General features: G+C 41.0%; 1 protein-coding gene and 1 long non-coding RNA gene across 2 annotated transcripts in view; one reads left to right on the forward strand and one right to left on the reverse strand.

Annotated features, from left to right (window-relative positions):
• PRKCE (protein kinase C epsilon) overlaps positions 1 to 27,861 on the reverse strand; it is a 658,716-nt gene that overhangs the window by 120,875 nt on the left and 509,980 nt on the right. Inside the window, exon 11 of the mRNA XM_027864980.1 lies at positions 5,549 to 5,703. Coding sequence (XP_027720781.1) covers positions 5,549 to 5,703 — 155 coding nt within the window. The remainder of the gene's footprint in view (positions 1 to 5,548; positions 5,704 to 27,861) is intronic.
• LOC114045121 lies at positions 618 to 16,179 on the forward strand. Its single transcript, XR_003569346.1, has 3 exons — positions 618 to 700; positions 14,719 to 14,851; positions 15,766 to 16,179. It is a non-coding gene; the product is annotated as an uncharacterized LOC114045121 (long non-coding RNA).

Raw genomic sequence — 27,861 nt, forward strand, 5'->3', positions numbered from 1 at the left:
TTTTATTAATTGTATCCCCAGCACTTAGCAGAGTGGCTGGCATATAGTAGGTGCTTAATAAATGTAGATAAAATAAATAAATAAATTTAGAATTTTTTTCACTGCTGCCACAACCTGTCTAGTGGCTCCAGGATGCTTTGGTGCAGACTTGTGGCTTTGGCTTATGGATCAGGAAAACTTTGGAGCTCCTGCCTTTTCGCCAGTTAGGATTTTGGCCCCAAACAGCTGTCTGTTACGGCTGATTTAGTCCCAATCTCCCATCCATCTTCTCTCCTTTTTCCTCCATGGTTCTTTTTTTCCTTACAGAAGTTTCCATTTGGTTTTCTTCAACCTACAGGCTTCTATGAAATGTCTTTTCCTGCCAGTGTCATATCTACTACAGACTCTCCTGCAGATCACAGGTCTAGAGTCCAAAGGGACCTTAGAGATTATGCAGTCCAACAGATGAGGAAGTAAAATGCTTCGTCCTCAGACGAAAGACACAGCCAGGATATGAACCCTTGTCTGGTGATTCAAAGTCCGGTGATCTTTCTATTACATCATGCTGTTCCCCTTCCTCCTAACCCCTCACAGAGGGGACAAGGAGAAAGAGGAAAAGCTCAGCCACTTGTCTGTTGACTCTCTTGCTTCAATCAATCAATCAACAAGCATTTATTAAGAATCTAATATGTGTCAAGCACACACAGGGAACACAAATACAGTAAATGGATTAATTCTTTTAAGAAGCTTATAATCTACTAGAGGCTGACAAGAAGTAAATATTCAAGTAAATACAGAATAACTATAAAGAAAATCAATACAAATAAATTCGAGGTTGGTGGAAGAAAGGACACTAGCAGCTGGGAGAATCAGGAAAAACTTCATATAGAATGTGGTAATGAAGTTTCCTAAAGGAGGAGAGAGATTCTATGAGGCAGAAGAGATGGGTTTCCCAGGAATATGGTGGTGAGCAGTGCAACAGCATGGAGATGGGGGATGAATGTTGTGAGAAACAAAGAGAAGGCTAGTTTGGCTGGATTGTCAAAGACGAAAAGACGATGAGTGTATGACAAAGCTGCAAAGAGAAAATTTCTTGCCTGCTATATTACAAAAGACCATAGTAGAGATGCCATTTTCTGGAAACATACAGGCTAGACAGCTCTACTAAGGTTTTTATTCTGTCCCAACTCCCTCAGGAGAAATCCCTGAGTTCCTCCTCTTGGTCTCCGCTTTTTCTACTCAGGAGAGGACACAGCTTTTGAAACATACATCTGTAAAGGGCTCTGAGGTTTGCATTATGTGCAGACCTATCTGGGGAGCTTTGGTGCCACCCTTTGACCCAAACTTGAGAAAGACTGGTATAGCATAGTATAGTATGAAATGGTATGCTTTGGTATGGCATGACATGGGATGGTATGGTATGATATCACATAGTATGACATGGTGTGGTATGGCATGCCTGCCTCTACCAGAGCTACACTCAAAACCTTCACATCTTGGTGGGCACACATAAACACATATGTGTCCAGATGTCCATGTACAAGTGTGACTGTATGTCTATTATGTGCATGAGCATCCATGTCCTCGAAGTGTGGAAAGAGGACAATATGGAGGATATGGAGTTAGAAGAGCAACTTGTAGGATTTAGGGCTGGTGAGGACCTTCCCTGCAGAAGAGGAAACTGAGACCCAGAGTGGAGAAGTAAGCTGCTGAAATTCACAAAGCTAGCAAGTATCAAAGCTGGGATTGAAACCCAGGTCTTCTGACTCCAAGCTCCATGCTCTTTCTGTTACTCATTTACCTTTGTGACCTTGGATGAGGTGCTTTTTTTTCCCCAGGCCTCAGTTTCCTCATCTGTACAGTGAAAGGTTTAGCTCTAACCCCTATGATCCTAAGGTATTGAATTTTATCTGTGCCCAATAAAGACACTTGGAGGCTTTTGCCACTACTGACAGGAAACTGAAATGACCTGCAGAGAAAGAGGGAGAAAGAGAGAGAAAGAAAAAGAGAGAGACTGAAAAACTATTTGGAAGCCAAGGGAACACAATGTGAAATGGTGGTCTTGCCAAGATTTTTGCTTATTTTTTGGCATTTTCATGTCACCTGCATTCTTCCCCATTTGCCCCTCCTCATTACATGAACCAATTGTCCCCATGGCAACTTTGATGCTCAATCCTCTTAGTTCCAAAAAGTGTCTCAGAATGGCGGCTGTTGGAAGTCTTGGGCCTTCTCTCTGAGCTTTGAACTGAAATATGTATCTTGTCTCTTATGTCACTAACCCAGGGAGCCAAGAACTTGTGTGTGTGTGTGTGTGTGTGTGTGTGTGTGTGTGTGTGTGTAGAAAAAGGAAAACTAGCCATCTTTAGTGGGAGACTGAGTATAAAGGGATCCTACATAATCCAAAACCAGAACCCAGCAAACTAACAGGAGAGAAAAGGGGGCAAGAAAGCTGCAGAAAGATGGGAGGGGAAGGAAAAAGGAGAGGGAAAGGAGGGGGCAGAAACTGGAGGAGAGGGGAGAAGAGGATGAAGATGAGTTACCCTAACAGAGGCTGTGTTTACATATGAAGCAGCACATGGGATGTAGGCTGTACTGGAAACCCACCCAAGGAAAAAGGTGGGGTCACTGTGTTTATCACTTTGGTTCTCCTTTCAACTGTAAGCAACTGGCCTGAAAAGTGACCTCTTCTTTTGGTTCTCAGGATTGGCAATTTAACTGCTAATTACTTTGTATATAAATTCCAGTAGGCAGGGCTGGATAATTAAGCTTCAGTTTCAGTAGTGAAGCTAATCCTTCAACCCCTGGCCCTGCTAGACTGTCAAACACCCCTACCAGAGGAAGGGAGGAAAGACTGAGGTAATACAACACAGTGGCTGATTCCAAACTAATCCATCTTTAGTTTTAGAATAGTCAGAGAGACACAGGCAGTGATCCACACTCACCCACTTAATCCCCCCCTGCCCCCTTTGTAGTTCAGGCCCTTCTGCTGGCAGCTTGGTACCCAAGTGGGCAGTAGGGAGGTTATGGACCTGGTTAATCCACAAGGCATAGAATCCATCTGCTTATAGGCTTATAAACAAAAGCTCAAATGTATAGGAGGAATGAAGGATCTGAGGGGGTGGGGTTGGAGTGAGGGAAACAACATGTGTGGATGTATGGGGGGGGTGTGTGTGTATGTGTGTGGATATGTGTGTGTATGTAAGTGTATGTACAAACATATGTCTGTTGGGGAAATTTCTCAACTGTACATGCTTTCAAGAATTTAAAATCTAATTGATGAGACTTTTCATATACATATAAAGATAACAGAAACTACAAGGAAGCATATGCTAAGTAACAAATTAATGGAAACGATAAATAGTACAGGAGTTGAGAGGAAAGGGCCCGACCTATAGACTGTAGCTTCATGGAGATGAAATTTGTGCTGAACCTTGAAGGAAGAGCAGATCTTGATCAGGCTCAGGGGTGGGTCATGGAGGACATTTTTGATGGGATGGGGAAATAGCATAAACAAAGAGCCCAAAGAAGGAATGCATAAGATGGGATGGGGGTCTGTTGAGTAAACCAAGAGAATTCATCTAGGGGAGCAGTAGGGTATAAGGCGTGGTAGGAGAAAACTGTGGCAAGCCTTTAAGTTCAAACAAAGGATTTGGATCTTATTTAATAGATTATGGAGAGTCAATGAATGGTTTTGAGCATTCAAGGTGTATGCATCAAACCTTTCTGGTGCAATGCCAGAGAAAATGTCAGTATTTCAGATTGGAATGGTGGAAAATGATCCAACTTCCTAGGATCATAGATTTAGAGTAGAAAGGGATCTCAGAGACCACCCACTCTCAGATTCCAACCACCTCATTTTATAGATGGGGAAACTGAGGCCCATAGAAATTCAGTGACATTCCCAAAGTTTCACAGGTCCTAAGTGGCAGGGATTGGCAGAGACTTGTCCGGTGTCACACAGCCATTATGTGTCAGAGGCAGGACTCTACCTGGCTTCTAGGCCTGCTTTCTATCCACTATGCTACCTTGCCTCTTTAATTATTATTAATACTAGTATGTGGAAAATAATGTACAAAGGGAAAACCATCTGTGGTTCTATTTCTATTTGCTGCTATTTGTGTAGGCCCATGTCTTCACCATTCCTTGATGAGCTACATTTATCCTGATTGTTCAGTTTTCTTTTTGTTATTTCCCCATGGGTCTGGCATGTCTCCTACTCTTACTCTTACTTCTCTATACCATGCCCCAGAGTATCTATCTTTCAAAGCCAACCTGGAAAGGTCTCCTCTGTGAAGCTTTCCTTGATCACTCCAACCCAAAATGGTTTGTCTTTTTGCTGATGTCCCATTTAACTCATAGTCTGACTCATAGTCTTGTCATATACTGTCTTGCATTCTTAATTGTCTTTTCATGTCCCAAGTCCTCAACTAGACAGTAGAATTCTCAACGGGCAGAAATCATGTCCCGCACACACCTCTTTGTGTCTGACAGCATAATTAGCAGTGATCCCATTCTGTCTTGTTTGCTAGTTGTTTTTCCACATCCTGTGTCCCCACAGTGCTTTGACCATACAAGGTGATCCAATCAATACTTGATTGATTGAGGCTTGGGATTTGAGTCAAACCAGATGGGACCTACGTGGGCTCAACCAAGGCTGCAGCTCCTTTCTCTGAGGGTTTATGGCCAACAGCAATAAATCCTTTGACTTGAATTTAAGAAAAGGAGGAAAAAGTAGGAAAGAGAAACTAACTAAATGCAGCAGTTGACAGTAGCTGAAGAAAAAAATCCCTCGAGGACCTTTAATGTCCCTGTTTCTAATAATAAGTAGTTGTTCCTCCCAAAATTCCTGACCTCATAGAGCAGCCTGCGTAAATGCACTTTCTTCCTCACAGAGCAGCCTGCGCAAATGTACCTTCTTCCTTACTGGAAAGGGAGTGAGTGAGTGAGTGTGTGTGTGGTTGTGTGTGTGTGTGTGTGTGTGTGTGTGTGTGTGTGTGTGTTTTGTTTTCTTGGAAGGGAGATTCAGGGGGGCAACAAGCAAGGCTAAATGGTCTTTAAAGAGTCTCTTCCTGTTGGGTGCCTTCAACTCCCCCATCCCCCTACATCACAAACTGAGAACCCCTTGTGACTCCTCCTTTCCCGATCCTATCTGTTGGAGATAGCTAAGACAAACAAACTCAGGAAGTGGCAAAAGGTTGGGAAGCAGGGGAAATCTATGGCACTGAAGGGAAAAGTAAAAAGATTATGGCTGGTCTGAAAGGGGAAGGTGAAGGTCACCCCAAGGTCACTTTGTGCCAAGCCCTTTAAAATGCCTTGCTTGTACTTTAATACAAAACTGGCACACACATTTGGCCAGGGCTCCAGGGACCATTCAAATGTTAACATGCACAATGATAAACAGCCAAAAAAAAAAAAAAAACCCCTTCTATGTAAGCAAATTGGAACAAACAACTAATCTAAAGCTGGTTGCTAAGAGACCAGTGGGATAGAAGCCAAAATCAGTCCAACTGTCCAGAGATTTCATTATGTTTTTACTTTTAAAAAGTCAAAGAAAGGAGAAGATGCTAACCTGTAGATGACGCCATGTTGGTGAAGGAACATGAGTGCCGACGTGACCTCTGCAGCATAGAATCGGGACCGCGGTTCATCAAATTTTCGGGAACGTTGAATTTGAAACATCAGGTCTCCTCCATTTACATATTCCATGACGAAAAAGAGGCGATCCTGAAATTATCAAGATAGGGACATTTAGCTAATTTCCTTTCAGATGATCAAAGGAATCTGCTTTGCCTGTCCACTGCTCCACGCATACCTGCATAAGGAATCTGAAAGAACAAGCTTAGACCTTGGGGCTTGGGGTATAGGGAAGAAAGGGTAACCCCGAGGAAACACATAAATGAGAAAAGAGGAAAGAGAAGGAAGAACAGGGAAGCACAGGGAGAATGGGCATTGCATAGGATCTGGGTACTACTCAGATGTGGCACACTGGAAAGATTGGTGGAGGGAAAGTCAGGACATAGGGGTTTTAGCACTGAATCTGTCATTAACAACCTAAATGACTCTAGACTTAACAAAGATGGGCTTTACTGTTGTTATCTATAAAATAGGGGAGCGAGCAATTCCTGCCATATTTACCTTTGTAGTGTTTCTAAGAGAGTAAATGAAATAATATATGTGTATACACCTTGATACTTATAAATTTAAGGGCACCTTTGAATATTGCTTAGACCACATCCCTAAAAGATCTCCTTAAAAAGAAAAAACAAGTATATATGTTATATATCTATGTATATATTTATTTAAACAAAGAATACTTTTCACACAAGACTAAGCAAAATAGCAGACAGATTATTTTCCCTTCCTCTTCCCTGCTTCCCCTCTTTTCTCAGTACACTCTTAGAAACTGCAAAGCTTATAAATGCCATTATTCCAAGGGATCCATCATGCCTGCCTCCATTCTCCCACCTACTTTTGCTCTCTATGAAACCAAGTTCCACAGAGCTGCCTCTGAAGACTAATACTGCCAACAAATAGAAAATGGAGGCCAAGGGACAAAGTAAAGTCTCTTTAGGGAGTACTCCTTCAGATTCCCTCCCATCATGTACCTCTAAGAGGTCTTCCCTAGGCCCCAGAACACAGAAAAGGGAGAAGCAGTTCATGGGCCTTGCTGTGAGATTAAGGCAAGGATGTATGCAGGTCCCTCTGAACATGTGAGTGGGAGAAATATGCCTCCTTTACAGTACTATACCATTGGTAGGGACTCCAAGGATAAGCTACTCCAGTGAGTATGCAGACCAGTTTCTGCTAGGGAGATCTTTTGCTGGATTTTCATTCATGTCACACCTACTAACTGACTCTTCTGGGCCCTTTTCTTCTTCTTTGATACTTATTTATTTTTAGTTTTCAACATTCACTTCCATAAGATTTTGAGTTTTAAATTTTCTCCCCCTCCCACTTATTCTCCACCCTCAAAACAGTGTACAATTTGACATAGGCTCTACATATACATTCATGTTAAGCATGTTTTTCCATTAGTCATGATGGAAAAAATGATTAGAACTAATGGGAGGAACCATGAGAATGAAGCAATAAAACAAAACAAAGGAAAAGGAGAGCAAATAGTATGCTTCCATCTGCATTCAGACTCCATATTTCTTTCTCTGGGTGTGGATAGCAATTTCCATCATGAGTCTTTTGGAGTAGTCTTAGATTCTTGCACTGCTGAAAAGAGCCAAGTCTATCAAAGTCAGTTATCCCATAATGTGGCTGTTACTGTGTACAATGTTCTCCTGGTTCTGCTCATTTCACTCTGCATCAGTTCATGTAAGTCTTTCCAGGTTTTTTTTGATGTCTGCCTGTTCATCATTTCTTATAGCACAACAGTATTCCATTACATTCATATACCACAACTTGTTCAGCCATTCCCCAATTGATGGCCATCCCCTCACTTTCCAATTCTTTGCCACCACAAAGAGCTGCTATAAATATTTTTGTACATGTGGGTTCTTTTCTCGTTTTTATGATCTCTTTGGGATACAGACCTAGAAGTGGTATTGCTGGGTCAAAGGGTATGCACAATTTTATAGCTCTTTGGGCATAGTTCCATGGGCCCTCTACTCCACTATCTAGCTTGGTAGAGTGATCATATTCCATGGATTCAATTATCATCTCAACACAAATGACTCCCAGATCTATCTATCCAGCCTCTTTCCTATGACATCATCAATCACATTTTGGCCACCTCAGATCTGATGTTCTATAGTCATCTCAGACTCAACATGTCCCAAACAGAACACTTTATTATCTTGTCCCCAAACACTCCCCCTTCTTCCCAACTCTCCTATTATTATTCTTATGGAGGGCACCACCATCCTCTCAGTCACCCAGCCTTGGTGTAATAACTTCCGTGTGATCCTTGACTCTCCACACCCACTAACTCTACAAATCCAATCTATTGTTGTCATTTCTACCTTGATGTCGTCTCTTGTATATGTCCCCTTCTTACTACTTTGGCATGAATCCTTTGGCACATCTGAACTATTGCAATAACCTGATTGGTTTCCCTGCCAGTCAATAAACATTTATTAAGCACCTACTATGTGTCAGGCACTGTGTTAAGTGCTGGGGACACAAGGAAGAAAAAGAAACATAGCTCCTGACCTCAAGGAGCTTACAGTCTAATGGGAGAAGACAATATACAAAAGGAAATTGTAAAAGAGGGAGTGAGTGAGGGTAGGGAGAGGTTGGAGAAGAAAGGACTTAGTAGGGAATGGTAAAGTCCAGCCCAAGGAGTATAATTGGTAGAAAATGAAGAATTGCTGGCCTGGAAGCCCTATTTAAACAGAGGCCTTGGAAAAAGTTCTTTGCTCCTCCCTCCAAACCTCCAATCAGACAGCAGGGAATACTGAGGGTACTGATGAGGCATGAGTACAAAAGGTGATGCAATCTCTGAAGGATGATGAGTTTCCTAACGATACGCTTTCCAGGGAACACGTTTGGTATAGGCCAATCCAAGGAGTGCACTTGGTGAGAAATGTCTCAAATTTCTTCCCATTCCAATCTTTTTCCACTCATCTGCCAAAGTGGTCTTCCTAAAGCTCAGGACTGACCATAGCACCCTCCCTCTCTACCACTCAATAAGCTCTGGTAGCTCCCTATTACTCCCAGCAGCAAACAAAATCTTCTGTTGAGCACATAAAGTTCTTTACAACCTGGCTCTTTCCTACCTTTCCAGTCTTCTTACACTTTACTTTCTTCCACTGTACTCTAAGGTCTGGCTGCCCTCAGTTTCTTGCTGTTCCTTACTCATAACATTCCATTGGTAGATTCTATGCCTTTTTAATGACTGGAGTGTTCTCCCTTCTCACCTCTGCCTCCTAAAAGACCCAGCTCAAATCCCACCTTTGGTGGGAAGTCCTTCTGAGTGTGCTAGTGTCTTCCTTCTGAATAGACCTAACATCTACTTTGTCTATATCTTGTACATATACAGTTCACATGTAGTTATTTACAGGTTATCTGCCCCCAATTAGAGTGTGAGCTTCCTGAAGGAATAGACCATGTTTTTTGCCTTTCTTAGCACACAGTATATAAGAAATGCTTGTTGTCTGACTGATTGAATGAGACCAGCAAGGGCTAAGGTGTGTCTATGGTATTAAGAATTTTCACTCAGGTTACACAAGCCAGATCTGAGGGGAATATGCAGCCTGTATCAAGACGAATGTTGAATTTTTCACATTTTACTCTAAGAAACCCATTTTCAAGGCTAGGCTAAGGGAGTCATTCCATTCCCTGGGGCAGAGATTCTTAACCTTTTTTCTATCACACATTCCTACACAAGCCTATGGCCCTCTTCCAAGTGTAAAGATTTTGCTTTTGTTTTTAAAGATTCAAAATGGAAGGAAATGCTAAATTTCAGTTAGAGGTTAATGAAAATAAACAAAGTGATTTTTTTTCCCCATACAAGTTCTTATAACCCTCCAAAATCTCGACCCTTTGTGGGTCTATCAACTCCAGGTAAAGAATTTCTGCTCTAGACCCAAAAGGTAGAAGGTAAAAGTTCAGCCTGCTCTGTATCAAACATGTCAACAGCAGAGTTTCTATGCTTTTCAGAGTCTGAACTTGACCACAACACACATGAAGTGCGCACATAGAGATGACACTCGCTTTGTGCTTGCTCTCAGGGTTTCATTTCATTTTTGCTTTCAGTCTTGACATTATTTAGTGACTATTTTTATCTGGTGGACATGACATGGTGACATGAGATAAACTATGGCTTAATGTGGGACATTAAGGGAAGTTGTGAATTCTCACTCAAGCCTCCCTGTCTCAAAAAGTTTCCTTTTGCAGGTCAGATTTGGTGCCTTGGAAGGGGGAGGGGGGGAGTTGGGAGAGATGGGAGACTTCCTACCTCCTTCCCTCCCCATCACCAAATCTCCCTCTCTCCTTAAGCTTCTTTCCTTCTACATACAAGCATGCTTAATTTTCTCTAACCTGGAAAATAATCAAACATCAATATAAACCCTCCTCTGGATTCCTTAACACATTTTAGTTAAATTGCAGGCTTTCTATTTACTAGACTTGGGTTAATTACCTCCCTGGGCTTCAGTTCACTCTGCTGTAAAATAAGAGAGTTGAACTACATAACCTCTAAGGTCCCTTCCAGCTCTCAGCTATGACCCTGTGATCCCATTTCTCTCCTTTCCTTTACTGTAGAACTGCAGAAGAGTATTTGGCACTCAGTCTTTCCATCTCCTCGACATCCCTTCATTCCTCTAACATTTACTTCGTGTGTCCTTGGGCAGGTCACTGAACCTCCTTAGGTGGGTGGGTCTCCATTTGCTCAGCTGTAAAACGAAAGGGTTGAACCAAGATGCCCTTTGAGGTCTCTTCCAGATTTAGAGCTAAGATCTCATAGCCCCCAACCCTACTGCAAACTGGCTTCCGTGCCCAGCATTTCAATGAAATATCTCTGTCCAAGGTTAGTGATGATCTCCGCATTGCCTCTTCCCCAAACTCCTGGATGTTTTTGTAGCCTTTGACATGGTCACCTCCCTTTCTTGCTGGGCTAGCTTTTCCCAAGCTTCTAAGACACTGATCTCTCATAGTTCTCTTCCAAATTATGACTGTTTCTTCTTGGTCTTCACTAGTTTCTTCTTTCATTGTTCTCTGGACTCCTTGCTCAACTCTCTGGATTTCCGTGTCTACCATGCCTCCACTGGGGAACTTTTCTCCCCTTCTCCCCACCCCTTCTACTTCCTTTTATGTGTTATCTTCCTCCATCAGACTGTAAGGCCCTTAAGGGTTGTCTTTCTGCTTTTCTGTGTATTCCCAATGCTTAGCACAGGACCTGGCACTTAGTAAGAGCCTAATAAAAGCTTGTTGACTGACTTGACTTCATTTTTCTCTTCCTTTTATCTATCACATATTGAGTTACAGAGTTAAAGATTTAAAACTGGAGAGACCTTAGAAGTTATCTAGGTGAACCTCATTTGTTTCCTCACAGATGGGTAAACTGAGGCAGAGAGGGCAGAGATACTTACACAAAATCACCCAGATCCTACGTCTCCAACTCCATCACTCTCTCTATCCCCATCCCCAAAATATGTAATATACTGGTATCAGTTTATTGAGGAGTCACATCTTTTACAATGCAAGGGGATTCCTAGCCCAATAAAACTTTACTAAAATGTGATTTTTAAATGTAATCCATATTTGTATATATTAAGATTAAAATGAGTAGAGCAAATGATAATAATTTTTCAATATCACAGAACACTGTTGCTTTAAGGATCTCAAATAAATTTCTTTTACATCTATTGAGCCAGATTTCCTCCCAACAATAGTACTTAACTGTGTTATTTTTGTCTTTATAGTCTCATTGACTAGCATGGTTCTCCAGCACATCACAGGTGAATAAGTACTTGCCAATTAATTGATTTGCATTTGTACAATGCTTTACAGACAGCATATTCACACATATTATCAAAGTATTATTATTATTATTAACTAAAAATGGTCTTTTCCTCTTCTAAACTCTCACAATATTTTGTAGCTCTCTTATCAAGTTTTCACATTCTACCTTATATTATAGTTGGTGTCCTATCTTTCCTATTAGACTATAAATATTTGTTGAATGAATAGATAAGCTCCATTAGGGAAGGGATTGTTTCTTATTTTTCTTTGTATCTTCCACAATGCCTAGTACAGTACCCTGCCCATAGCAAGTGCTTAATAAATACTTCTTCAGTGGACCAATCTTCATTTTATGGATGAATAAACTGAGGATCATACAATGACTTGCTCCAAGTGATCCATTTAGTAAGAGGTCAAACTAGTGTTAGAATCCAAGACTTCTGACTGTGAATGCATTACTTTTCCCTTACTTTATCATGTTGCCTATTATCTTAGGTTGCATATTTTCAGGGATAGATATATACAAAAGACAGTATGGTATATGCTATAGGAGAAGAGAGAAAAGGAAGCTTAGTTGGGTTACTGTGGTTGGATAAGGAAGAGGTTGAACTTGAGTTGGGTGTTGAGGGAATCAAAATAAGTAATCTAAGTCATTCTCTAGAGATAAGATGGGAACTTTAGTGGGCTGAATAGAATCTTTTCTAGGCTGCTGGGTGCAGCTAATTCACAATTCGCCAAAAAGTCCTCTGGCAGTTTAGAAGAACAAGTGCAAATCTCAACATGAATACCCAAATGATTCATACAGACCAATGCTGTCAAACTTAAATAGAAACAGAGGCCACTGAACCACACATGAAAATTCCTGCAAGAGGCATATTGACTTAGTTTTAAAATGTCACAATCACTATGTTTTATTGTCTTTTCATTTATTTTGTTAAATATTTCCCAATTACATTTTCATTTGGCCCAGGCCACACCGAGGGGTGTTATGGGCTGCACGAAGTTGTAGGCCACATATTCAACACCTCTGATGCAGACCATGTAAAGGTGAGGATCATTAACTTGTCCTCCCTGCACGATACTGCCGTCCTCTGCCAGTGGTGTTATTGCAATTTCACTGCAAAATCAGTTCTAAATATTCTACTCTAAGAACAGACTAGATTTACTTCTGGTCAGGCAGAAAGCAGCAGATGGGGCAGGAACTTAGGGAACTGTGTTTTAAAATGTATGTTTTTTAAAGGTCAGGAATGGAGCTCGGGTGCATTCCAGCCAATTTCCACTGCTGTAAATAGCTTCATGGAAGCCTCACTGGAGTCTGTTCCAGGCCGTGATCCAAAGCAGCACGGGATTAAATCAAGTGTTTCTAAGCTACAGGCTTTGCAAAAATAGGAGCATATCCTGGGCTGGTTTGTTCCTTCTGCAAAATCTTATGATCAGTGAACATTTAGTGAATACCTCCTGTTGAGAGCCCTATGCTTGGTGTTGAGAATACGACATACAAGAAGTGGTTCTGGCCCTAATGGAGTTACAGTTTAGTTGGGGAGATAAGATATATGTATAGTCCTTTGTCAACAAGGAGGCTGATGGAAAGAAAGTATAGTTTCCCTCTGGAAAAGGAACTGAAGAATCATGGGAAGTAAAGCCACTGTGGGACGAGGCAAGTTCTAGAGCGTTTGTGCCCCATAGAGAGAACAGGGGTCCAGTAGTATGTGGCCAAAGGCCAGCACCAGCCAGTCAACTGCAATGAAAGGGTGCTGCTACCCCAAAGTAAATATAACCATGAGAATTTGGAGCCTTAACTTGGCTCACTGTCTCCCTTAAGGAATGACCTGACTAGGGGGCAGCTAGGTGGCACAGTGGATAGAGCACTGGCCCTGAAGTCAGGAGGACCTGAGTTCAAATCTGGCCTCAGATCAAACACTTGACACTTACTAGCTGTGTAACCCTGGGCAAGTCACTTAACTCCAATTGCCTTAAAAAAAAAAAAGGAATGACCTGACTTGACAGAATTTTCTGCTGGCCGGTGACAAGATGAATGTATCCCCTCTCCATTTCTCTGTCCGACTCTGACTCACCAATTCCAGGCAAATATGCGTCATTTACCCTTAAAATTTATTTAACTGTTATCTGGACTTTTATAATGGGATTTATCTCCAGATAAATATAAGTGAATTTTTATTAGATTCTGAGCAAGTGTTTATTATGAAGGAATGGACCATACCAAGGGGAAGGACAAAAAAGGCCTCTGGAGAAATAGCTCTAGACATAATGGAAAGTCTCTGATGAAGTTCTACATGCGTGGACTATTTTAACAGTCTTTTAACTGGGCTGCCTGCCTCGAGTCTCTCATGCCTCTTCTATCCATCCTTCATACCACTGCCAAAGTAATCTTCCTAAGACACAGGGCTGATTATGCTGTTGCCATATTTTTAAAAGCCTTGATCAGTATCCCATTACCCAGAGGAAAAATATAAAACTCTGTACTGATGCATTTAAACCCTCTACAACAGGGCTCCACACCGGACTTTCTCGACTTATTTTATATTACTAACTTTCATAAGTTCTGTGCTCTAGCCAAAGGAAGATACTAGCTATCCTTTAATTATTCTCTTCTCCTACTTTTGTTTATTTGCATAAACATCCCCTATGACTAGGACAGATTCACATTCCATGTTTGAATACTTCTCTTTCATTCAAGGCCTAACTCAACTGTCACCTCCTGGATCCATGAAGCATTTTTTGATCTTCATCAATTGTGTCTCACTCCTAGCTTGAAAGGACCCCTCCCTTTCCTAATTTCTCATCCCCTTGCATTTCTCCCATGCATTGATTATACAGTAATTTGTACAATAATCCTTAATTTACATGTTTCATTCTTCTACTGGACTGGAAGCTCCTTAAGGCCAGGGACTGAATTATTCTTAACCTTGGTATCTCTCGCACCCTGCAGATGCTATAGCAGAAAGAACACTGACTCTGGAATCGGAAGAATCAGGTTTAAATCTTAACCTTGTTGCTTGCTGCTTATGTGATATGAGGCTAATCACTTTGTTTCTCAGGGCCTCAGTTTCTTCATTTGTTAAGTGATTGGGTTGGACTCAATACTTTCTGAGTTCCCTTCTAAATGCAAATCCAATGACATGGTAAACACTTAATAAAAGTGTCTCTAACTGAAGTGAATTTTCCAGATTCCCATCAGCATCTAGAACAGAGGCTTGTACATAGTAGGGGCTTAAGATCACTGACTTGATAAGTCCCCTTGGAAAGTACCATATTTATTTTACTAATCAATGTTTTTTGTTTGTTTGTTTTGTTTTTAATGAACAGTGAAAGCCAGAGACAGCAGCTGCTGCTTCCAGGACACATTCTGGAACCCACACTACACTCTTCAGCATCCACTGATTATCTTACTGGATATGTTTTGGAGTACCCATACTTCTACAGGAATTACATATCAATGGTACATTCACCCCTATCAGCTCGGTATTCGGTGGAATTTTCATGCTTTCCAGGAGATCAGGTTGTAATCAGGAATCTCTCCTGTGTTGCCAATCAAGGCTAGAAGTACCATGGCTAAGCCTAGTGTGGATAGAGAAATGGCTTCAAACCATCCAGGTCAGAACACAGGTCCAAATCAGGTGGATGAGAGAAGAATGTTCAGCAGATTGAGGCCCCAGATCTTTTAAAGTAAGATTGAGGAAGCAGTGCCAAGTCAGAGGATCTGAAGTCCACCCTTCCAGAGGGAAAAACAATGAGGAGTTCAGAGAAAGATCTTTCTCTTGGTCAAGGTGGGGTTCTATCTCATTCCATTGCCATAGAGTGGACATAATGTTCATCAGATTGGGGAGTAGATGCGATTGGGATGGAATGGCAGAAGGGGCCTGGGAGGGTTTTGTCAAAGTCAGTGGCTTCTGTATCCATAAATGAGGTTAGAAGAAGATAATTTTAGAAAATTTGAGGCACCTAAAACTTTGTTAAACTGAACTCCTTGGCTAGAGAGGAGCAGACCAACAGACTGGACTTACAGCCATCTATCAAAACCACATAAAAACAAAACAAAACTAGTACTTGCTTACAAACTCTTACCCTTTTTTTTTTGGTGGGTGGAGGGGGAGGCAGGGTTAGTATATTCTTCTCCTCAGTTAGATTTTAAAATCCTCAAAGGTACGGGCAATGTTATATCAATGTTATATGCATCTCTATATTCTGCACTTCACGAAGCACAGGGCTAAGCAATCAATCAGCCAATCAACAGCAAACATGCAATAATGTTGTTTGTCCTTCATTTGGAAAAGGACCAATAACATCACAGGGTGAACAGGATGTAAGTGAGGCAGAGCTGCACAAAATCATCAGCCTCACTCTCTCTTCCAGAGTCATCAAAGTCCAGTGGCAAGACCAAAGTCAAGATGACTGGCAATGGCTCCAGATGCAGTGGATGGCCTTGTCGTCTTTGTGGTCTGACGAAGCTTGAAGCACTCTGCAAGTGCCTGTTTCAGCCGCTGTCGTGGCCATTGGAACAAATTGTTTTCATCCGCCCATTCTACCAGGGAAGTCTTCACATGCTTGGGGTAGACAACACCCAGATACTTGATAAACACTTGCTAAATGATTAATCATTTCTCCATTCAAAAGCAAGCACAGTAAAGAGAGAAGAGCACAGGACTTGAAATTAGATGAGCTGGGTTTGATTTCTGTCTCAGTTACTTACTGCTTGGACAAATCACCTAACCTCTCTGGGTCTCAATTCCTCATCTATAAAATAAATTGGATTCATAAATATGTGAAAACTATACAACATAACATATACATAAAATGTAGATTAAATGATGACCACTAGGTCCTCTTCTAGCTTGAAACTGATTATTCTAAGATTTCTATCTTTAATCATTCATTTTTAATTTATTCCAGCATTAGTCAATTTTTTGCTTTAGTCTCTTGCTTAGGCTTTCCACCACACCTAGCTCATTCTGGCAGGTCAGAATGCAAAATATGGTCAAGAAGGCTTAGAATAAGACCTTCCTACCTCCATTTTCTTCCTTCCACTAAGTGGATCTTTTTTGACCTCTATATCCAGCGCATCTAAGGGAGCATGTTTTGAGGCACATGAGAAACTTAAATCTTTCTGGGAACTCCTTAATTGCATAAACTTGAAATCAAAAGAAATCTGGCAAACATACCAGCTATAAGCTAATCCCTTCTTGGCATTCTTAGAGAAACACACACACACACATACACACACACACACACACACACACACACGTGTATACACACACATACACACAAAGAAAAAAAAAACTTCCTGGTAAAGTAAGTAAATATGTTTTCTGAGCTAATCAGAGATTTTAAAAGCCTTTTTTCCACACTCCCCCCACCCCCTTTAATCTCCCTTGAATGTCTAAAAAGTTGGGGTCTTGTGATAGCAAGCAGAATAATGAAATCAGAAAGAAAGACTGTGTGTCATAGTTAATAATGATCTGCCCAGACCAAAGGGACACACCACGTGTTTATGATTCACATTGGGCTCCATTTTCCTAGGTCACTCAACCCTTCCTGCCTTTGAAGGGCAGATGGGGCACACCCTGTTCATTTTTCAAGGTGTGATCGATAGCCAGGAGCTTCCTATGAGCAGCACCAGATGTTCTTGCCAATTGGTTTTGTTTGGATACACAATTATTCACCATCTCTTAGCTGTTTATATGTGCAAAGATTCATTTGTGAACCAAGTTCATTTAAGCGCTCAACAAAGGATTGGATGGGGAACGATTATGCTTTGATGTTCTGATTACAGCATAGAGATTATCTTCAACTTAATGTTTAGGAGGACTTCTATCCCCTTCCCACCCTGCCACCCCTCACCCGATCTCTTTTCCTTTTACCATCCTGGCCAGTGAAAGAAAAAACAATTGAGTCACAAGATGGAGTCAGTGGGGTTCACTTAATTGTCTCTATTCCCTCAACTTCCTCAGATTCATTTTGACACAGTATTCATTTGACCAATTAAACAATTGTGTTGATAACTGGAGGAATACATCCAGTGTTGGGGGAGTGGATAGAGTGCCAGTCTTGGAGTCAGGAAGATTTGGGTTCAAATTCTACTTCTGACATAGGACTTGTGGGACTTGATGTCTCAGGTCCCTCAGGAGATGCCTTGAGACTCTCAGTTGACAATAAGGTGCCCACAGGCATTGGTAATTTAACTTATTTGGAAAGAGAACAGAATTAGGAGTCTTGAGGCCTAGGTTTTCATTTTGGTCCTGAGGTTAGTTATCAAGGTGAACCTTACCAAGTGGCATAACCTCCCTGGGCCTCAATTTTCTCATCTATAAAGTTGGGTTAGATGATCTCCAAAGTCCCTCCCTCCCAGCTCTTAATATTCTTTGATCCTATCATTCTATAAGTCAACTTAAACTCATGGACATTGATTGTAAAATAACAGCATGGCACCTTGGGAAACATGACCATCTACGTGGCCAATCCCATGCTGGGCAGTGTTCAGCTTACTCAAACAGTTTTCTGTCAAAGGCAGAGGTGTGTGTTTCCTTGTAGGAAGCGGGTTACCTGTGCCAAAAGATGGCCAATGGTGATTGCTGTCAGCCAGACAATGCTGGCATCATTATTCACTGGGTGAGATAACACATATTTTATTCGTAGAAATTTAAAATTATATCTCCACCACATAACAACTACGACTACTTAGTTTTACTTAAATAGATTAATTCAAAGGAGTTGGGGGAACTGTTTGAGGGAAGGCACTAAGATGAAGGAGAACTGGGCAAAATCTTCACCCATTAGAATCTGAGTACAAAGGTATTTGGGGGCACCTAGGTGGCACAATGGACAGTGTGCTAGGCTTGGAGTCAGGAAGTCTCATCTTCCTGAGTTCAAATCCAGTCTCAGCCACTTCCTAACTGTGTGGCCCTGGGCTAGTCACTTTACCCTGTTTGCCTCAGTTTCCTCATCTGTATAATAAGCTAGAGAAGGAAATGACCAACCACTCCAGGATCTTTGCCAAGAAAACCCAATTGGGGTCATGAAGAGTTGGATGTGACTAAAAATGACTGAACAACAAAAGCAAAGATATTTTAACACTAAGTCAAAAGAATTATTTATTGCCAATGACTCAGTTACTGCCAATCAGTCTCCACATTTTGCAAAGAGAAAACGAGACAAGTTTCAATTTCATCCAGCAAAAGATGATTTCCTTTGCCTGGGCTCATTAATGTCTTAACAAAAATAAGTGTCACACTGTATACTCCAAAGCTAACAGAGTAACAGTCTACTTTCCTGACCAAGAGGGAGATCTTGCAACATTTAAAATAATGTAGCTCCTACTGCTATTAAGAAGAACATCTTCGGATGTTAAGTAGGAAGCAATTTTTTTTAAATAGGGTCAAAAGTTTTAGATTGGAAATGTTGCCAATTAAAAAATATAGCTTTTTTTCTGGAGGCCTCTCTGATGTAGCCTTCATTTCCCCCACTTGGTTAACCAGACCAGATGTTCAGTTTTAAAAGGAATTTTCCTCCCGGTACTCCAAGTCCCCTCCAGTCACATACTAGTTGGATTTCAGACTACATAGCTTCCAGAAAAAAGGTGATGGTCCCTCTGTACTCTGCCTTGATCAGATCCCATCTGTGGCATTGTGTTCAGGTCTACATATCATATTTTAGGTGAGACATTGATAAGCTGGAGTGTCCAGAGAAGAGCAACCAGAATGAAGGGCCTCAAGTTTGTGCCCTTTGGACTTGTCAGGTGAAAATAAATAGGGAAAGTTTACCCTCAAGAAGAGTGAGGAGAGAAATGATACTTGTGTTCAAGTATCTGAAGGGCTAATACTATATGGAAAAGAGAATAGATTTGATCTTTTTGGCCCCAGAGGGAAGACCTAGGAATACTAGAGGGAAGTCAAGTCAGACACCAACATTATTCAGTACCTATTATGTGCCAGGCACTACACTAAGTGCTGGGGATACAAAGCAAAGGGAAAATAACAGTTCCTGCTCTCAAGGAGCTCACAGTCTAATGAGGAAGATAATATGACAATAATGATGTAGAAATAAGATACAGACTAGAGATAATCAATAGAGAAGAAGGTACTGAAAAAAATAGATTTAGGTGTGATGTCCTGGGAAACTTCCTAATAGTTAGAACTGCCCAATGGGTTGTCTGGGGAAGACAATGGGCTCCCCATTATTGGAGGTATTTAAGTAGAGGCTGGATGACTACTTATGGGAGATGGAGTCCTATAGAAGGGGTTATTATTTAGGTATGAATTAAACAAGGTGGTATCTAGGACTCTTCTAATTCTAAAATCCTAGGTGACCTCTCTGGACCTCTGGACCTCCACTCCATTGTGTTGGTCCCCTAGGTAGGTATCTCCTTAAAACATATTGAGGTTTCATACTTCATGGATAGACCAGTGACTAAGAAAGAACATGCCCTCCAAGTCCTAGACAAAATTCTGAAGTCATTCAAGCTTTTCTTTAGTACAGCTGGCTGGGGAGAAGTAATTAAAAAAAATTTTTGGTTACGCTTTGAGATCCTGTTACATGAGTCTTCAGGCTGCTGGAAAGCTGGGGTTAAAGATGGAACTTCCAATAATAATAATTATAAAAATAGTATTCAGATTGGAACTACCTGAACTCTCATTCAAGATTTTGAAATAGAAGTCAGTTCCCTACAGACATCCTTCCCTTCTCTGACTCAGTCAGTAATTGGTAAATATTTATTAAGCACCTACTGTGTGCCAAGTACTATGCTAAGTAGTCTGGATACAAAGAAAGGTAAAAGACAGTCCTTGCCCTCAAGGAGCTCACAATCTAATGGGGGAAGACAACACAGAGAAAGAACCTTAAAGGGGATGGGGAGGAAGAAAAGGAGAGGAAGAAGGATGCCCTGGAGCTTATGGATGGACCAGGCAAGGGGGCATGATGAAGTCCTACAGCCAGGTGGGAAATGATGAGGTGACTGCCTGGGACTCTTTAAACAGATCTGAGGAGAGCTCTCTGATGTGCAGGCAGAGGGAGACAGGGGCCCAAGAGACAGGAGAGATTGAGGATTTCAGCAATTTCATAGCTGATTTGCTCTTGCAAGAAGATGAGTTTCTGCACATAATGGAAAAGCCCAATGAAGCAGCCAGGGGGGATGACACTTAGTGTATGATTTAGTTTTTAATTATAGAGCATCTTGTACTGTTCTCCAATTGTTTCGTGTGAAAGAGTCTCATCTAGACCGCAAACTCCTTGAGGGCAACGAATGTCTTTGCTTGCATTCCCCATAATTATAATAATAACAACAATAACAGCTAGCATTTTACATAGGGCTTTATGGTTTACAAAGCATTTTATAAACATTATTTCATTTTGTCCTCACCTGGGTTGTAGGTGTTATTAAAATCTCCATTTTACAGATGAGAAAATTGAGGCCTTGCTAACTTGCCTAGGGTCATACAGCTAAGCATCTGAGGTCCAATTTGAACTCAGGTCTTCCTGACTCTTGGGGCAGCTAAGTGGCAGTGAATAGAGTGTTGGGCCTGGAGTCAAGAAGACCTGAGTTCAAATCTGGCCTCAGACACTTACTACCTGTGCGTGACTCTGGGTAAGTCACTTAACTTTCATCTGTAAAATGAACTGGAGAAAGAAATGGCAAACCACCCCAGTATTTTTGCCAAGAAAACTCCAAATGGGGTCACCAAGACTGGGATAAGATTAAAATGATCACACAACTTCCTGACTCCAGACCCAGTGTTCTATTTGCTAGTTGCCACAAGCCTAGCACAGGGCTAAGCTGGGTGCTTGATAGATTTACTGATTGATTCTACTTGGCTTCCAGCTCACCAGAGTCTGTGTTCTTGCCCATATGCACCAGATAGAACTAACTCACTTTATCCTGATGATCAATCTAACGTTTCCTCTCATCTAGATTCTTACCATTTAATTTCCTATGTCAAGGAACAAAAGATAAATATCAAGTTCTCCATGGGTTTGAGAACTTACCTGCATCCGTCAGGATGAAGGTGCCATAATTAGCCAATGATACACGTGAATGAAATTGGCATGTCATAGGGGACTGAAAGCTCAGAGTTAGTGACCAGGGACGATGGCCAGCTGATGGTCGGTTAGTTGAGGCAGAACAAAGGAAGTGATAATCCAGAACAAGGAGATAGATAATAGTCCCATTGTGTCCCGTCTCTTCAGACCACATCTTGAACATTGGGTTCAGTTCTTAGTTTCATCACTTAAGAAGGACTTAGGAAAAATAAGATAGCGGACATCCAGAGCAGGACAACTAAGCTGTTGTTAGCATTTGAAGAACTTGCCAAATGAGGATGGTTGAAGGAGCTGGGGATGTTGGGCATGGAGAAGAAAAGACTTAGGGAATCTTCAAGTAGCTGAAAGGACTGTCATGTGAAAGCATCTGATTCATTATGGTTGGACTCGCTCATGGTGGACGAAGTTGGAGCAGAGGCAGATTTAGGGCCAAGGAAGGAATGATCAGAGCTATTACAAAGTGGAAAGGGATGCCTTGGGAGGTAGCGTGTGCTCTCTCACTGGAGATCCTCAAACAAAGACTTGGTGAAGGATTCCAGGTGTGGAATGCTCTTAAGGGAAATCTTCTTTAGGTAAGAACTGGACAAAGATGGTCTCTGAGGGCCCTTCCAGCCCTGAGATTCTGGGTGATTTTAGACTCTAAAATAGCAAATTAACTATGTGTGTGTGTATGTGTGTATGTGTGAGTGTGTAAATGCATATAATACAATGAAACTGGATGGGAGGGGAGGGGAAGGCCAAAACAAATTGACTTCATTTTATCATTTCTAAACTATTTTTTTGAAGTCATGCTGATACCACAGCAGTGCCTTTTCTCACTCTTCTTTCTCTCCGGAAGTTGTACAAAATGGTTTCTAATTTTTGCAGTCGTAAAGTGAACAAAACACCCATTTACTGACACCAACCTAAGTGAGAATTTCATTTCAATCGTGTGAAAAAAACATGATGCGCTAAGATTCACTCATCTACTCATGTCAATTCCAAGGGAGTTAAGGGGAAGGAAGAAGGAAGAGGAGGAAGGAGAAAGGAGGAAGAAGGAAGAAAGAGGGAAGAGGAAAAAGGAGAAAAGAAGGAAGAAACATACTGAGTTCCCATGATAGGTACACTCAGCCGAGGGTTGGGTCTGTCCTGTGGGTACAAATTCTTCAAGAAATCCATGATTGGATCATCAGAAAATGTGACTGGATGACATGCCCTTTATGGGCCGTCCAAATTAGTGGGATAGTGGAAAGGGGCTTTGGAGTTGTGAAAGGGCTGGGTTTAAGTCCTGTCTCCAAAACTAGTTAGCTGTATGACTGTTACTCAGCCTCTTATGGTATCAATTTCTTTATCCATAAAATGCAAATAATAGCTGCAGTACCTACCCTTAATTTCTTTTCAAACTCACTTTCCTCAAGAGTAAAAAGGAGTTAACAATAGCATCTACCTCACAGGATGTTGTGAGGCTCAAAGGAGATGGTCTATGTCAGGGGTGGAGAACCTGTGGCCTTCCAGCCACGCGTGGACTTAAGGTCACAGGTTCACTACCCCTGGTCTATGTAAAGGGCATCACCAAGGCATAAAGCACTTTATAACTATCTGATTCATTGTGATTCTATTCTGTCTTCCATTATTAACATGAATGTTGCTAAAAAAACAACCCACTAAACCATATGTAAGGATCCCTGCAGGTTGCATAGAACTATACATATTAATAGGACCTGTATTCTGTTGTAGTTTTATTCATTTTGTTAAATGTTACCCAATTACATTTTAATCTAATTCCCCAGACTAAGGAGTGTTGTGGGCCACAATGAATTGTGTGGATTAACACCTATGCTCTACAAATCCTAGCCCAATATTGGCCTCCAAAAAGGTGTTTCATAAATAAATTCAACAAGTGAATCAAATAATTAAGGTAAAAATACATGCACATGCCCTGAATAATCCAATGAGACCATCAAGGCAACATAAAACAAACAATTAGTAACTGTAAAAGTAAAAAGCAAATTGATTTGGGAGGCTTTTTTTTTTGGAGAGAAAAAGAGATAACTATAAAATGCTAACTTTTAAATTTAGGACAAAGAACACAAAATTCTATTCAATAAATGTTGCAGAAAATAGTAAATCCAGCTCAGTGCTATGTTACACCCTACTTAGAGGGTCAGAGACAGAGAGGAAGGAGAGAGAAATGGGGAATGCAACAGGTAGGAAAGGGACAGGGGGGAAAAAACCCCTCAATTTCTGCCCAAAGCCCAAGGTGCAAAAAACTAACTCATTTACTAGTATTGCTGTTTAAAAATACACACACATTTAAACTGGAAAAAGGAGTAAATGTTAACAGAATTTTTTTTAACACTTTAAACTGTTATCTGAGTTTTGAAAACACAAGAATCTAGCAATTTTCTCTTTTATTCATTTGCATAGAAAAAAACAAAATCAATTCCCTAACTAACTCCTCCCCTGGAAATTGGAGTACAGTAGGAGATGTAGAGCTGAAAGACTCTTTAGAGGTCATCTAGCACAATTCCCTTATTTTACAAATGAGGAAACTGCGTCAGAGACTTCTCCAAGTTGATATAGGAAGTAAGTGTGAAAACTAATAAGATTTGAGTCCCAGTTTTGTGACTCCAATTCAAGATTCTTGCTACTTACACAATACTGCTTTAGAAACAATGGGCTGGCAAGGAAGGAGAGATGTCAAAAGAGAGATACTCTTTAGAGATGGGATTCTTTATCTGATCCATGGATAGACTGCAGGTACTTTGGATGGGAAAAAAAAATAACATCTTTATTTGCCCTAACTTTTGGCTTCCTTTGTAATGCTAGGTATTTTATGCATGTAAATGCATATGTTATGTATTTTATGCATTTTCCATAAAACGTTATTTTGAGGAGGGGTCCCTTGGCTTCACAGACTGTCACCAAAGGGATCCATGACACCAAAAAGGGAAAGGGTACTTCAGTTCCCATTTTTTCTTCCTACCTCTCTGGGCCTCAGTTTCCTTCCCTATCAAATAAAAGACTTAGACTAGGTAGCCCCAAATCACCTAAGTTTCCCCTTTCTTTTTGTTCTTCAGTCATTTTCCAATTGTGTCCAACTCTTCATGCCTCCATTTGGGTTTTTGTTTTTGTTTGTTTGGTTTTTTTTGCAAAGATACTGTAATGGTTTGCCACTTCTTTTTCCAGTTCATTTTACAGATGAGGAAACCTAAGCAAACTGGGTTAAGTGACTTGTCCAGGCTCATACAGCTAGTAAATGTCTGAGGCCAGGTTTGAACTCAGTAAGATGAAGCCTCGATTCCAAGCCCAGCACTCTATCTACTGCACCACCTAGCTGCCTTTCCCCTCTTTAAAATGAGATAAATAACCCTCATACAACCTACCTCATAGGGTCACTGTGAGGACCAAATGAGAAGATATATATCAAGTTTGCATGATACTACAATGACAGTTACTTAGTGGATCCTTGGCTCTCTTGGCCTCCTCTACCATCCCCTCCTCTGCCCTCTGATTTCTGGGAAGGGACATCCAAAGGAGAATGAGCCATGAGAATGATGCTAAGAATAGGTGATTGACATCTTCATGAACCAAATCCCTTTTCATGTTCTAACTCCTTTCATAAAGCTGATTTTTTAAAAAAATGTGCTAATTTGGGGAAAATTAGTAACTCAGAAGTAATATACTACCCTAAACACAAAAATGTAGTCCTATGGATTCTGAGCCTTTGGTCCCACTGACTTAAGCCTTATGTTGTGTGGCTGGCTGTTTAGAGCAGTCAAGAAGGATTTCCATAGCATTTCACTGACGACAGATGAATTCTGAAAGGGGATTTTTAAAAAATTAAATTCTTTGATCTCCGTATTTCCTTTCAATGTTGCTTTGAAAGCTGAACAGCCCTGATGAGATAACTTCTAGACATCTAATATAATATCTCCATTCCCTTGCCAGGAATCTGCTTAACCCATGGAGTGCCATTATTAGGAAGAAGTTGTTAAGTCCCGCTGGTGTGGATCTAAACATAAATAGCCATCGATGCCCAAGTAGTCTGTCAGCAGGCCAAGGGGGTATGGGAGTAGAACAAGAGCAGCCTCATTTAATGTTTTCCCCAGACCTCTGTGGAGAACCTATTTCTCTGCTGTTGATGACTGAGTCTGGGATGGTGGCAGCTTACTCAAGCAGCAGGTACAGCACCGAGCCTGGAGTCAGAAAGATCTGAATTCAAATCCAGCCTCAGACATTTACTAGTTGTGTGACTCTGAGCAAGTCACTTAACCCCATTACCTTTTCTGTAAAATGAGATAGGGAAGGTAATGACAAACCACTCCAGTATCTTTACCAAGAAATCCCCAAATGGAGTCACGAAGAGTTGGACACGACTGAAAAAATAACTAAACATATATGTGTATGTGTATACATGCACACATAAAGAATAAATACAAAAGAAATACGTGGTAATTTGATCAGAATTTGAACATTATACACTGAAGCCATCATTCCAATAACATTCATTAAGCCCTTCCTTACTGTGTATTCAGGTGCTATAGAGTACATAAGAAACGGAGACTTTCCAAGCCCTCCTCCTTACCCCCAATTCCCCAAAAAAGAGTTTGTAACCTAGCTAAAGAGACAGACCAATACAGGTGAAAGGATGGTGAATAATATAATTAATCGTTTCATTATGTAGCAGGGTGCTATAAGTGTGACAAGGATTCACAAGAGCAGGAAATCAGTAGGGGATAGATTAGTCAAGGAAAGTCTCATGGAGGGGGTGGGATACAGTGTAGTCCTTGAAAGATGAGCAAGATTTGGATTCAAAAAAGGAAAGGGGAATTTCAAACGAAAGGAAAACATGAATGAAGGGGGAGGCAGGAATGAGGACAAGGTATTCAGGGCGAAGGGAAAGAAAGGTTGCTGCATCAAGGTCCTGCTACATACCTAGCTCTTGCTCACAAAGGCAGACAAAGTGACAGTCAACTATGTACAGGATAAAGAGATGTCCAAGCAGTGGGGTTTGAAAATCACCCAATGGAAAGTGAGATGGTTGATTAAGCACATCTTAGACACACATCAAAAAGAACAACCGCTGGGGTTGCGGAACAAGGCTGAGCGCCGAGATCTGTTTATTTACTACATGTTAAGGCCACACCAAGGACAGGGGTCCTTCAATCTCCGGACACACTCTACTCCATAACAGAAACATGGGGCCAAATCCCACGCTATGGACTTAGTAGAATATAGGACCTGGATGCGTGATTTTTATTGACTAAAAGGGAACTCCCTCTACTAAAGCAGGTTTGGCCACCTCTGCAACTTAACAATCTTAAAGATCTGCCTAGAGTACTGAAAGATTAAATGCTTTACCCATGTCCATACAACCAGCAGTGTCAGAGAGAAGACTTGAACCCAGAGAGTCAATCAACCAACAGTCAATAAGCATTTATTGTTGTTGTTATTCAATCATTTCAGTTAAGTCCTACTCTTCTTGACCCTATTTGGGGTTTTCTTGGTGAAGATACTGGAGTGGTTTGCCATTTCCTTCTCAAGTTCATTTTACAGATGAGGAAATTGAGGCAAACAGAGTTAAGTCACTTGCCCAGGGTCTCACAGCTAGTAAGTGTCTGAGGTCATATTTGAACTCAAGTCTTCCTGCCTTCTAGCCACTGTGCCACCTAGTCACCCATAAACACCTACTATATGTCAGGCATAAGCAGTGGAGGTAAAAGGTAGGATACTGATATATAAAATTGACAACTAGGAAGGCAGAGTAGTCACACAATACAATTTAGCTTAGGGGCAAATAGCCCTCCACACTATAGTAGTCCTTTGACTGCAGTATCATATGTGTATGTCACATAATTAATGCTTAGAAGTCATCTGGAAAGGTTGAAATTAAACATCAAACATTTATTAAGCTTACTCTGTTATTAAGCTTATTCTAAATTATTCTATGTACATACCAGGCATTGTGCTTGGTGCTGGGGAGACAAAAAAAAAAAAGATCCCTTCTTTCAAAAAGCTTATACTCTAACAGGGCAGGACCAGGAAAGAAGCCTAAGATAAGATAACTGAGCTGAATCTTAAAGGAAATCGGCAATTCCAAGAAATGGAGATAAGAAGGTGCAGTTGTTCATCCTTTGTTTTGAAGAAGACCAAGGACATCATGGGTGATATCTTGATTTGCTCATGAATTGGATATAAGTAAGGCAGAGCTGAGCAAAGTCATCAGTCTCATTCTCTCTCCCAAAGTCTCAAAATCCAGCGGCAAGACAAAAGTCAGGATGACTGGTGATGGCCCAGGATGCAGTGGGCAACCTTGGTGTCTTCCATGTCTGACCAAGCTGTAAGCATTCCATAGTGCTTGATGTCACTGGTCCTCTTCGAAAATGAAGGACAAATAACAACCTCCAATTACCCTACATGCATCTCGTACATACATAA

Source organism: Vombatus ursinus, unplaced genomic scaffold (assembly GCF_900497805.2).
Source record: "Vombatus ursinus unplaced genomic scaffold, bare-nosed wombat genome assembly UNPS02014778.1, whole genome shotgun sequence".
Lineage (NCBI taxonomy): Eukaryota > Metazoa > Chordata > Mammalia > Diprotodontia > Vombatidae > Vombatus > Vombatus ursinus.